The sequence below is a fragment of the Lontra canadensis genome, unplaced genomic scaffold (genome assembly GCF_010015895.1).
Source record: "Lontra canadensis isolate GAN:19392208 unplaced genomic scaffold, GSC_riverotter_1.0 scaffold30, whole genome shotgun sequence".
In the NCBI taxonomy this organism is placed as follows: domain Eukaryota; kingdom Metazoa; phylum Chordata; class Mammalia; order Carnivora; family Mustelidae; genus Lontra; species Lontra canadensis.
The window spans coordinates 1,439,177-1,451,494 of NW_022631024.1; the positions used below are offsets into that span (position 1 = coordinate 1,439,177).

Sequence of the window (12,318 nt, forward strand, 5' to 3'; positions counted from 1 at the left end):
GCAGGATAGAGGCCAAAGAAGAACGGATGGAGGATGGCATTTGGGACAGGCAGGCCTGGGTTCAAATTTAAGCTCTACCAACCGTGGACAAGTCACCTACCCTCTCTGCCTGAGGTTCAGATTTACCTCTGGTATACTGGGGTTGCTACTTCCTAGGATCACTGTGAAGATGAAATGAGATGATATGTGTAAACTGCCCAGCTCAGCCCCTGGCACCTGGTACGCAATACATATAACTTTTCTCCCCACTTTCTCTCTTGCATCCTCCAACCTTGTCTGGAGTGGATCCCTGGGCCAGATATCCATCTGGCAACTTCCAACACCTCCCATTTTTAGATTTACATAAGACCAGCAGCTTTCCCTCCCACAGCAGCAACAGTCAGAGATTTGCAGAGCAGATGTCTTGGTGTGAAACTGTTCCCAGGAGGTGTCCCACGAATGTTTGCTGACAGAGACATGTAGGGACTGACCTTCCTTCCAGCTCTGCCTCCTGGCACCTGCTCTGGAGACTGAAGCACCTACCCTCTCTGCATCCCGTGCTTTTTATCCCCTCGGACGCTGCGGGCCTGCGCTCCTATTCCACAGGGCCAGGCTGCAGATGGGGGCCTGTGAGGTTGGCTGGAGCAAGCTGCTTTGGCCTGGACTTGTGTCAGGCTGCTCCCATCCAAAAGGAGGCAGAGTTTGGGAACGCAGAGTTTGGGAAGGGGCTGCAGCCTGGTGGGGGCAGCCAGTCCAAGCACGGAGAACACTTTTCCAAACCCTACTGTGCGGGGCCAGGAAGATGCTCCTTTGCGCTTGCTTGAGTCTGGTGATTACAGGTCTGAGCTTCAAAGCGTGTTACAAACCTGGCTAATTGCTGGCCTGGGGGAGCTGGGCGAGCAGGCCAGCCCACCTGCGTGGACACGCCAGGGGCCGCGGGCCTCACCTGGGGCTGGGACTTCCGGCCTGGGGCGGGGAGCCCTGGTGTGGCTGCCCGGTTCCTTCTGGCTCCTCCAGGAGGAGAGACGTACGGTAGGGAGCTCGGAGGAGGGGCCACCCGGGCTGCAACTGCGGCCCATGCCCTCGCGGTTGGGGCGCTGCCGCCTCCTCCCCCGGGGGCTGGCGTCGGATCGGTCAGGTGGAAACCTCCGCATTCAAACCGGCGCGGGCCAATCAGGGCCCGGCGCGCTGGCTCATTCATTCAAACGCTCGCCGCAGCCGGCCTCCCGCTCCCGCCTCCGGGACACAGGCGCGGGGCGGGGGCGGGTGAACCTGCTGCCTCGGTTACAGGGCAGCAACACAGACGCCTCGGGTTGCAGGCGGTCCTGGCCGGCTGCGGCGGGGCGGCCATGGAGCGCTCCCTGCACCGTGTCTCCCTCGGGAGCCGGCGTGCCCACCCAGACTTGTCCTTCTACCTCACCACCTTTGGTAAGTGCCCGAGACAGCTGGCTGCCAGCGCTGCTTCACCCTACTGCCAGCGCCCGGAAAGCCCCCTCACTTCCCGCCTTCGTGATATGTGGGGCTAGCAGCAGTGGCTGCCTCCTCTGGCCCCTTCCTCTAGGGGTGCCCCGGGGGGGTCGGGGCAGGCTGAGCAAGTCGCGGGCCACCACCTGCTGCCTGGCCAGTGGTGCCAAGTGCAGCTGCTACTGCCTCACTCGCCAGAATCACCACAGCTCCATCCGTCTTTCAGAGACCCGGTTTGCCCCACTGGTTTCCCATTAGCCAGCAGCTCATGGTTGAATCACCGTCTTGTTACTACATCTGGAGATTTCCTCCATCCTCTTTCCCTTAGGACAGGTGCCGGGCGCACCTTGGCGACTGCACCGTGGATCACTGACCCACAGCAGATATAGGAGAATTCTCTTCTCCAGGAGTGACCAGCCTCTCAGGAGGGTCACAGGCCTGCCCTGGAGGGCTTGAGGTAGAAAGAAATGGTCAGTAAGCCCCTGCTCCCAAACCCTTTGCTAGCTCGCCTCCTTCCCCCCAAATAGCAACCGGGCAGCAGCTGCCCCAACGGTCTGGGCAAGTCCAGCCTCCCAGGAAGCCATGATACGGCTGAAAGCCCTGTCGGAGATCGCTGCCGCCTTCACGGCTGTGTGTGTCCTCACTGGTTCTGGCACTCCCTGTGGAGAGCGGGTAATCATTCCTCCGTGGAGACTGGAGATCCAGATCCCGGGGAGCCAGGGCCAGACTTGGTACCTGAGCTCAAGCCTTCTGAGAGGATTTGGCCAGCACTGCCTTTTTTTTTTTTTTTTTTTTCCCTTCCTTAAATTTGTATACCATTTTCTTTATAAAAGTTGGGGTCGTTACTGCAACACACAGGACTTTGCCCAGATTTCATTGACAGAACAGCCCAGAAGTTAGGCCCTCCCTGGGGTTCTGGCTCTTCTGTTCTCAAGCTTACCTCTATCAGCACGCTTGGTCCGCACAAACTCCCTTTTTTTCTAGGAGCAGAGGGAGTGGTAGAAAAGCAGTGGCTTCACCCCAGCAGTGGCCTGTGGTGTGGCACCCTGGAAGTCACTGGAGGGACAGCCTGCCCCCCCCACCTGGGCTCAGGTGGAGCGCCACAGTGGGAGGAATGAAGCTGCCGCCGTTTATTGAGCATTTACCATGTGCTGTGCCTTATGTCAAGTTTTTTATGTCCTTTAATCTCCCCAACCCTTGCAGGCAGTTCCTGTTAATCCCACTGGGATGTGGGAACCTAGGGACCAAGGAGGTTTCTGGGGTGACCTAAACTGGTGGGGCTGGGGTCGTCGGGAAAGAATGTTCGGGAGCTTTGAGGTTCTATTACCTTAGCTGTGTCCTGATTTAAAAGTAAAAATATCAGGGCATCTGGGTGGCTCAGTTGGTGAAGCGTCTGCCTTCGGCTCAGGTCATGGTCCTGGGGTCCTGGGATCCAGCCCCACTTCTGGCTCCCTGCTTAGCGGGGAGTCTGCTTCTCCCTTTCCCTCTTCTGCTTATGCTCTCTTGCATGATCACTTGCTCACTCTCTCAAATGAATAAATAAAATCTTTTTTGAAAAAAGCTAAAAATATAGCTCATTGTTTTTTCCTCCTTATTATCACTGTAAGATGGCTTCATTGTTGAAAACTTAGTTAAAAGAAGAAAGTGAAAAATCACCTGTACTCTGACTCCTAGAAAAGATAGTTGTCAGTTAACAGTTTATATCCTTCCAGACTTACTTCTGTGTGTGTGTGTGTGTGTGTGTGTGTGTAGGGGTGCGTTAACAATTTGAAAAGTATCAAGACCATATTATTTGTACAGTTTTAGAACTCATTACTTTTCCTTACTGGTATAGTGTGACTGTTTCCTAACATCACTCTATGTTCTCTATTGAATTAATCATCTTGCCAGATCTGGGAAGTCAAGAGTGTCCAGACCAGCAGGGACTGGATCCTTGGCCCCATGGTGGCCTCAGGGGTGGGTCGGATGGTTATCTGGGAAGGTTGTTTCTTGAACTAGTGACTGTGACCTGAGTGTGCAGTGGACAGGGAGGAACCTGGTGGGGTGGGGAGCCTCCTGCTCTTACAGTCTCCTTTCAGATTTCTCTGAGGGTGGACACAGATCGACACTGGAAAGTTCTGCCCTGTTTCCTGCTTAAATCCTATTTCCTTGACAAACGCTGCCCCTCTTTGAGGCTGCTGATTTTTTTCATACATGGAGTGGTCTTGGCTTGTCTGCTCATGAATGAAGATTCGTATCAGTGGTTACCAGACTTGGTCACTTGGCAGAAGCACCTGGCAAGTCCATTGAAAACACAGATTCCTGGGGTGCCTGGAGTCGGTTAGGCGTCCAACTCTTGGTTTTGGCTCAGGTCGTGATCTCAGAGTTGGGAGATTGAGCCCTGTATGGGGCTCTTTGCTCAGTATGGAGTCTGCTTAAGACTCCCTCTCCTGGGGCGCCTGGGTGGCTCAGTTGGTTAAGCAACTGCCTTCCACTCAGGTCATGATCCTGGAGTCCCAGGATTGGGTCCCGCATCAGGCTCCCTGCTTGGCAGTGGGTCTGCTTCTCCCGTTGACCTCTCTCCTCTCATGCTCTCTCTCTCTCTCAAATAAATAAATAAAATCTTAAAAAAAAAAAAAGACTCCCTCTCCCTCTTCCCCTTCCTCTCAGCTCTCTTTTTCTCTTTTCCTCAAAGTAAATAAATAAATTAAAAAACAAAAACAAAACAAAAAAACCCTACCATAGGTTCCTAGGATCTTGATAAGTCTAGCCTGGAGCCTGAGAATCTATAATTATAAGAAGCCACAGAAGTATTTTGGTGATTAGCCTGGTTTGGAAGCTATGAATTTAGGCAGCTTCGGTAGCCAGTGTGAACCCCCTTAACATGAAGGTCTTTGCTGAGTTTACTCTGGTTTGCTGGCCTTTCCCCAGCATAGCAGGTAGCCCCTGGCCTTCAGGAGTGGGCTTTGCCCTGGTAGAACCAGATGAAAGTCCTGCCTAGCTGGTGGTTTACCCTGAGCACAAACATTTAAAGGGAGCTAAATTTCCAGGATCTCTGGAATTCTAAAGAGACAAAATTGTTTTCCTTCCAGGGAGAGTACTGTTGAGGTTTATGTATTTTGTGTGTGTGTGTGTGTGTGTGTGTGTGTGTGTGTGTGTGTCTGAGCGCGCATGCGCAAGTATATGGGTACACCACCTTGTCCCCCAGTAAGAGACACGTTCAAGTAACATTATTAGTTGGCCACACACTGCCTTCTAAGGAGGTGTTCTGGCTCCAGGAGAGGGGAGAATGTAAACCGGGCCTAGAACCCAGCTTCTCCAGAGATGACAAATGTGTTTTCTATAGAACAGATGCCAGCCTGCTGCTTGGCATGTTGGAGAGTGGTGAGCGAGGCCCTGAACCGGAGGCTGTGACCAGCCCAGCCAGCTGCCCCTGGCTGGCTGTGCTGCTCAGAGCCTGGGCCAGGCCCTGGGCTTAGCCAGGAAGTCCCTCCAACAACTTCTCAGGGGCTCATGATTTGCTGGTTGGGGTCCTCAGCATTCATTGGCTTTCCTGTTATCTGGGGATCTGTTTGCTTGGGAGCATTAAGAAATTCTCAGTTTCTGGACTATCGAGAGTCCTTTTGTTCTCTTTTCCAATTCTGTTCAATTTTTTAAAGAACCTTTTTATTTTGAAATGTAACACACCGACAGAAAAGTGTCCCCCCAGATGACATGCAGCTGAGTGACTCATCACAAAAAATATCTGTGTGACTTTCATGGGGTAGGGGGTGGGCAGTCAAGATGGCCAGTATCCAGAGACCTCCTTTTCAACATGCAGATTTTTTCTTTATCATTCAGTTCGAAATAGTTTCTAATTTTCATAGTCCTACTTTCTCAAGTATTTAAATGATTTGGAAGTGTGTTTCTTAATTCCCCAACAGTGGGGATTTTCTGGTAATATGTCTATTCTTTGTTTTATATTTTGATCAGTGGATATACTATGCATCCTTTCCCTCCTTTTTTTTTTTCCTTAAAGATTTTATCTTTATTTATTTGACAGAGAGAGAGATCACAAGTAGGCAGAGAGGCAGGCAGAGAGAGAAGGGGAAGCAGGCTCCCTGCTGAGCAGAGAGCCCCTTGTGGGGCTCGATCCCAGGACCCTGAGATCATGACCTGAGCCGAAGGCAGAGGCTTAACCCACCGAGCCACCCAGGTACCCCCATCCTTTCTCTCCTTTGATGGCCCAGGATACGGTCAGTTCTTTATAAATGTTCTGTGTGTCCTTGAAAAGTTCTGCAGTGGTTGGGTGTAGTGTTCTTTGTATGTGTCAGATTTTGGTCAAGTTTGCTAATCATGTTGTCCAAATGTTCTACATCCTTGCTGATTCCACCCTCCCCCATCTGTGCTATCAGTTATCAAGACAGTTGTGTTAAATTTCCTCCTATGGTTGTACATTTGTCTTTTTGTCATTAGAGTTGTCTTTCTTTTATATATTTTGGAGTGCTAGAGCATACAAATTTACAACTGTTACCTTAGTAGTGAATTGAAACTTTTACTATTATTAAACCTTCTCTTTATTTCTAGTGGAGAGAAAGTCTACTTTTCCTGACGTTAACATAGCCACCCAGCCATCTTTTGATTAACAGTGAATTGCCTGGCGTATCTTTTTCCATCTTATTTCTGTCAATCTTTCTGTTTCTTTATGTTCTGGGTGTACTGTGTCCCTTACAAACGCCATGAACAGAGTTGTTCTGTTTGTTGGTGCAGACCTAGGATGATGTCTTCCTTCAAAAAGATATTTGCTTCAGGAGCCTGGGTGGCTCTGTTGGTTGAGTGTCTGTCTGTCATGCTTGGTTCATGATCCCAGGGTCCTGTGATTGAGCCCCACCTCCGGCTCCTTGCTCAGCGGGGAACCTGCTTCTCCCTCTCCTTCTGCCTGTTTCTCTGCCTGCTTATGCTCTTTCTCTCTCTTTCTCTGTCAGATAGATAAGTAAAGTCTTCAAAATTTATTTAAAAAAAGATACTTGCTTCTGTTAGGTGCTTGAAGTAACTAGTGTTCTGGAATAATCCTAATGTTAGGGATTGGGATTATTTGAGGTTAAGCTGCAGGCCCTTGAGGAACTGCATTTCATTGTGGCTCACATATTCCTGAGGAACAACCCTTTGGGGTTCTGATCCAAAAGGTCAGGGCTCAGAAGGACCCCACTCTTGACAGGCTCTGGTCTCCAACTCCTGTTCCTCTTGCTCTGTGAGGCAGACAGAAACTCTGCTCAGCCTCTCAGCTTCTCCGTCATCTCTCTGGAATTTGAAAACACCCCAAGGAGAGAATTAGCCCAGGAAAACATTAAACTACGTTCCATGAACCTCCCTCTCCTGAGATCCTGCTCTATAGTTCCTCTCTGTCTTGTTGTATCTCTAAGAAGCTGCTTTTAAACATTATTTTTTTAACTTTTTAATTTTATTTATTTATTTGTCAGAGAGAGAGCATAAGCAGGGGGAGTGGCAGGCAGAGGGGGAAGCAGGCTCCCCACTGAGCAAGGAGCCCAATTCAGGACTCGATCCCAGGACCCTGGAATCATGACCTGAGCTAAAGGCAGATGCTTAACCAACTGGACCACCCAGGCGTCCCCACGAAGCTGCTTTTAAATATTTTGCCCAGCTCTTCTAGATTTCCTCAGTGGGTCTGTCATCTCAGAAATAGACCCTATGCATGTTTTCTAATGTTTCTGAGTCATTTTTTACTCTTTTCATTTCCTCTCCTTTCCTCCCTCTCTCCTTTCCTTCCACCCTTCCACCCTTCCTTCCCTTTTACTTCCCTCCATCCTTCTTTTTGTCCTATCAGTGGGAGTGCCTACTATTTGCCAGGCTCTCCATGTACGTTAGAGCTCGGTTTTACAAGAGCCATGCCACCCCCAACCACCCCGGAACGGGATGATTTTTCTTTCCATTGCACGGATGAAGAGACAGAGGGCCGTGATTCAGCACCACCGGTGGTGGACCCAGGATCCAAGCCAGGTCTTAATGACTCCAAAACCTGTGCTTTGCTCATGGTTCCTTCTGGCTTCCACCCTTGTGCTTTCCATATTAGACGTGTTCTGCTGGAAACCTTTGGTAGTGAAAAAAATAACACACTGTAAGACATGATGAAAATAAATCACTGACTTTGTGGTGTGGCTTCAAGCCATTGGTAAGGATGTCGTAGGTGCTCATCATTATAAGATATGTAACTATGGAGAAAACGTCTGTAATAATATGACATGGTTAAGGGTGGCGAGTCATTTATAAAATATAAAACATAAAACGTGAAACTGACAATTTTGGAACTAAAGTCAACTAAAAGGGAGATTGTGAAAGGAAAGAAGAATGTGAATTTTCTACATATTGTGGCACGGGACACATGAATGTGTGTAAAAGAAAACCATTTGCTCTGTGGGTGAAGCATGTTCATGAACGTGCTGGGCCGTCGGTGGGTTAATGTGGGGCAATTCCAGATTTTATAGTTGAATTGGTAACGAGTATGGTTTGAATCTATCAAAATTCTTTAGGGAGAACAATCCGGGACCTCACAAATGGAGGTCTTTTTGTTCCCTTAGTCATATTTATCTTAGAACCATATTTTCTTAACAATTTTATAAATTGAAAAATTGTCCCAGAATTGAGATCAGGTTTATGTCCCCTGGCTGTGGAGGCAATATGGGGGTGTAATAATTATCTATTGCTTCATAACAAAGTATCCCAATACCTGTTGGCTTAAAAAACCCAAAGATTTGGTATCTCCCCATTCCTGTGAGTCAGGAATTGGGGAATGGCTTTGCTGGCTGGATTTTGCTCAGGGTCTCTGCGGCCAAGAGTTTAGCCCATGTATGCGGGCGAGAGCAACGTATTCCTGGAAGGAAAAGCAGCTTGGGAGGCCCCATTAATATCAGGTTGCAAAGGAAGTGGAGAGTCAGAAGAGAAGAGTCACACTGACCTGCCATCATTTCTATCTCACCACTCAGGTCCCCACCTACCCCGCCTGGGCTCTGCAGGCCTCCTCCCACCAGCAGGCACCAGCATAAGCCAGGCTGTTTCTCCAAAGGGAACTCAAGGTTCTCCCTCTTCAAAATAACAGACACTTGAAAGACCCCTGCAGCCTGCCATTTGCCCTTTAGAGGGGAGAAAGCAAAATTGGTAAACAGGTGTACCCCTTTTGGAGCCTCGGTCAGGCTGCCCTGTGGGTCAGGCGGCCCAGGATCCCAGAGAGAGGGGTGCCTAGCAGCTGGTTGTCTCCCTCCCTCTCTCCTGCACACACAGCTTTGAGGTACAGGCTCATCCCCACAAATGCAGGGGAAATCTGTGAGTGCTGGTGGCCAGCCAGGCTCTGCAGAGATCCAGCCTCCTTTGTACGTTTGCCCTGACATCCTCTCCCTTCCTGTGGCCTTCAACACATGATAGCTCTTAAGTGGGGAATTGCTTTTGAGGTGAACTGGGTTTTGGGATGACTACTCCTTCCTGCCAGCCAGGCAAGTCCCTCAGAGATGTATCCCCTGCACACCCCAGGGTGCCATGAGCTCCCTCTAGGACACGCTTCTGCTGACCCCTGAGGCCAGCTGTGGTGGGCAGCCCCCGTCTTCTTGTTTCGTGTTCTGAGTGTGTCTCTCCCTGGCTGTGTCCTGAGAGTCCGAGTTCATCTTCCCGTGGCCCTCCACAGAGTAAGGTCTGCCAGATTGAATTTCTTTAACTGGCTTCCATGCCCTTTTTTTCTGCAGGTCCCGGGGAGTCTGAATCCCCCTAGGTCCTGTGCCAGCGGTGTCTTGGGGACATTTCTTCGAACCTGCCCTCTTTTGGGTTTCCTCCTGGCTTCCGAAGCAAAGCTGTGGCCATGGTCCTTTGCCTGATGGCTTTCTGGGCTCCTGAAGCCCAGGGTGGCATTGGTAAATGCAGTGGTGCATATTAATGGCTCTAGAAGACCAGCTCAGAGCACAGGCCAGAGTCCTGGAGTTGAAGCCAGCATTCTGGTCTCTCATTCTGGTCTGTCTTACCCATGTCACTCTGGGCCCAGGACAAGTCACCTTCCATATCTGGGCATGACTGTTCTGCCTTCCAATTGAGGAGGTGGGACAAGATGACTCCAGGGCCCTGGAGACACATTCATTGGATGGGATGAGCTAAGAAGGGAGGCAGAAGGGACAAGCGTGGTCAAGGGGGGTGGGGGGGGCACATATTCTTCTTTTTGCCCTTGTCTGTGAGCCCACAGATGGGCTGGGGGAGCGTGTGTCCCTTGAGGGGGGCGCTGAATCTGGTCTGCTGGGCTTGGTTTCTCTTGCTGTCCCCCAGAGGGCCTGCATGGCAAGGCCTGCAAGGGGAGCTAGGCAGACTTCTCTGATTTCCGAGTCAGTCTTTGCTCCAGGCCCATCCTATGCTCCAGCTCCACTTTTGAGCCTTGCTCACGTTCCTGCCCTGGTGGTCACTGGGCTGCCGGTTCCCTGCCATTGGACACCCGGGCATTCAGATCTGTCCTTTCTGACTCGGCCCTGTGCAGGTGCCTGGCTAATGTTTGTCAAGTGGAACTAGTGACCATTTGTGCTGGGAGATGTCTCCATCCTGATTTCTTTCTTTCTTTTTTTTTTTTTTTAATTAACATATAATGTATTATTAGTTTCAGAGGTTCAGGTCTGTGATTCATTGGTTTTATATAACCCAGTGCTCATTACATCACGTGCCCTCCTTAATGTCCATCACCCAGGAAACACATCCCTCCACCTCTCTCCCTTCCAGCAACCCTCAGTTTGTTTCCTATGACCAAGAGTCTCTTATGGTTTGTCTCCCTCTCTGGTCTTGTCTTATTTTTTTTTCCCTATGATCCTCTGTTTTGTTTCTTAAATTCCACATATCAGTGAGATCATATGATAATTGTCTTTCTCTGATTGACTTATTTTGTTTAGCGTAATACCCTCTAGTTCCATCCACATTGTTATAAACAGCAAGATTTTATTTCTTTTTTGATGGCTGAGTAATATTCCATGGTATATATGTATATATGTATGTATGTATGTATATACATATGTATATATACACACTACATCTTCTTTATCCATTCATCTGTTGATAGACATCTGGGCTCTTTCCATAGTTTGGCTATTGTGGACATTGCTGCTATAAACTTTGGGATGCATGTGCCCCTTCAGATCACTACATCTGCATCTTTGGAGTAAATACCCAGTAGTCCAATTGCTGGGTCGTAGGGTAGCCCTATTTTCAACTTTTTGAGGAACCTCCATGCTGTTTCCCAGAGTGGCTGCACCAGCTTGCATTCCCTCCAGTGGTGTGGGAGGGTTCCCTTTTCTCCGCATTCTCACCAACATCTGTTGTTTCCCAACTTGTTGATTTGAGCCATTCTGGCTGGTGTAAGGTGGTATCTCGCTGTGGTTTTGATTTGTATTGCCCTGTCCATCCTGATTTCTGTGAACAGTCCATTGGGTAGGTGATGGTGTCATGCAGCTCACTGGCTCCCACAGCTTTGGAAAGCCAGATATGTTTGGGCCAAAGCTGCCTTTGCACTGGTAATAGTTTCAGAAAAGAAGTTTGGCATTAAACACAGTCGGCTTTGGGTTCATGAGATGGGATCGTGACTGCTGGCCATTTTTGTCTGTTTCAAAGCCTTCTCCTACCCCACACTGGGTCCGGCACATTTTTTGTAGATTTTTCAGGTCTAGAGGGCCCCAAAGTGGTAATTGTTCAGATCTTGAGCTTATAATGCCACGGATTCTCTTGGCGCCTTTCATGCAAGGACCTCCTCACCCTCCAGCATTATCTGATCTAAACACAACTTGACAAGTGCAGTAGCCCCTGTTATTAGCTCCACCTGGCAGCTGAGGAACAGGGTGGCTCTGAGAGCGAGGACAGTAGTCAGGGCTGGAACTGGAACAGGCCTCCAGGGTTCTGAGATCTGTGTTCTGGGCAGCAGAACAGCAGGAATTTCTGGTGGGTGAAGAGCTGGACAAAGGTTTGCTGGAGTCTGGGTTGCCTGAATTTGCAGTTTAAACACCCCCAAAGTGTGAAGAGCAAGTGGTTTCCAGGTCCCAGGGGTTGGTGAGCTGCTCAGAATTTCCCCCTCTTTCTGTTCTCTGACCCCTGCCTGGCTTTCCTCCAGCCAGCAGCAATGCACAAGCCCCAGCCACAGTCCCAATTTCATGGGGCATGTCCAGAGATAAATGGTTGGGATGATGAAGGGATGTCTCACTGTGCCATGAGGAGTGGTGGGAGAAGAGAGCCCGGAGACTGACAGCAGAACCATGTCTGGGCAATAAAAGCTATCGAGAGGCCACTTCTGGTTCAATATAAGATGGAGTATTGAACAATCAGAGTTATTGCAAAAGAAAAAGGGCTCCCATTACAGAAAGTGAGCTCCCCATCACTGGAGGTAATCAAGCAAGGCAGATGACTATAAGACAGGGTTGTCATGGATGCAAGGGCTTTCTGGTTGCTGTGTGGGGTTGCTGCAGGCTGGGAGGCCCTGCCCTATCCTCCTTGTCTCCCCAGTATTTGTCCACCAGGTGGATTGAGTTCAGTGGTTTCTTAAAGTTCCAGAAAGAGTCCACTGGAGTGAGGAAAAGTTTTGAGCATGTCATTGAGGAAGAGGAGTATGATCCTTCTCTCTTCTGTCCTTGCTGAAGGGCTACTGGGCGTCTGTGAGGATGGCTTGATGTTTTGTTTTGTTTTTATGTTGTCTTTGAAAAAATTAGAAAAGCCAGGGGGAAAACCAACTCTTTGTTCTTCACCTGCTTTCCAGCCCTGGTCCTTCTGTTATGAAAGACCCCTCCCTCCGTCTCTTCCTCCTCTTTCTCACCTCTTCCCTTCTTTTTTCATTTCCTCTTCATATTTTTAATTTAATTTGTATTTTTAAAATATTTTACTTATCAATAAATAAAGTGA

General features: G+C 49.2%; 1 protein-coding gene across 3 annotated transcripts in view; it reads left to right on the forward strand.

Moving 5' to 3' along the window:
- Positions 1-1,236: 1,236 nt before the first annotated feature.
- Positions 1,237-12,318, forward strand: part of RGS3 (regulator of G protein signaling 3) — a 116,222-nt gene continuing 105,140 nt past the window's right edge. Inside the window, exon 1 of one of the 3 annotated variants that reach the window (XM_032865662.1) lies at positions 1,237-1,407. In XM_032865662.1, the coding sequence (XP_032721553.1) occupies positions 1,329-1,407 (79 nt within the window). In that variant the 5' untranslated portion in view covers positions 1,237-1,328. The remainder of the gene's footprint in view (positions 1,408-12,318) is intronic. The other 2 variants (XM_032865664.1, XM_032865661.1) reach the window with 2 other exon arrangements.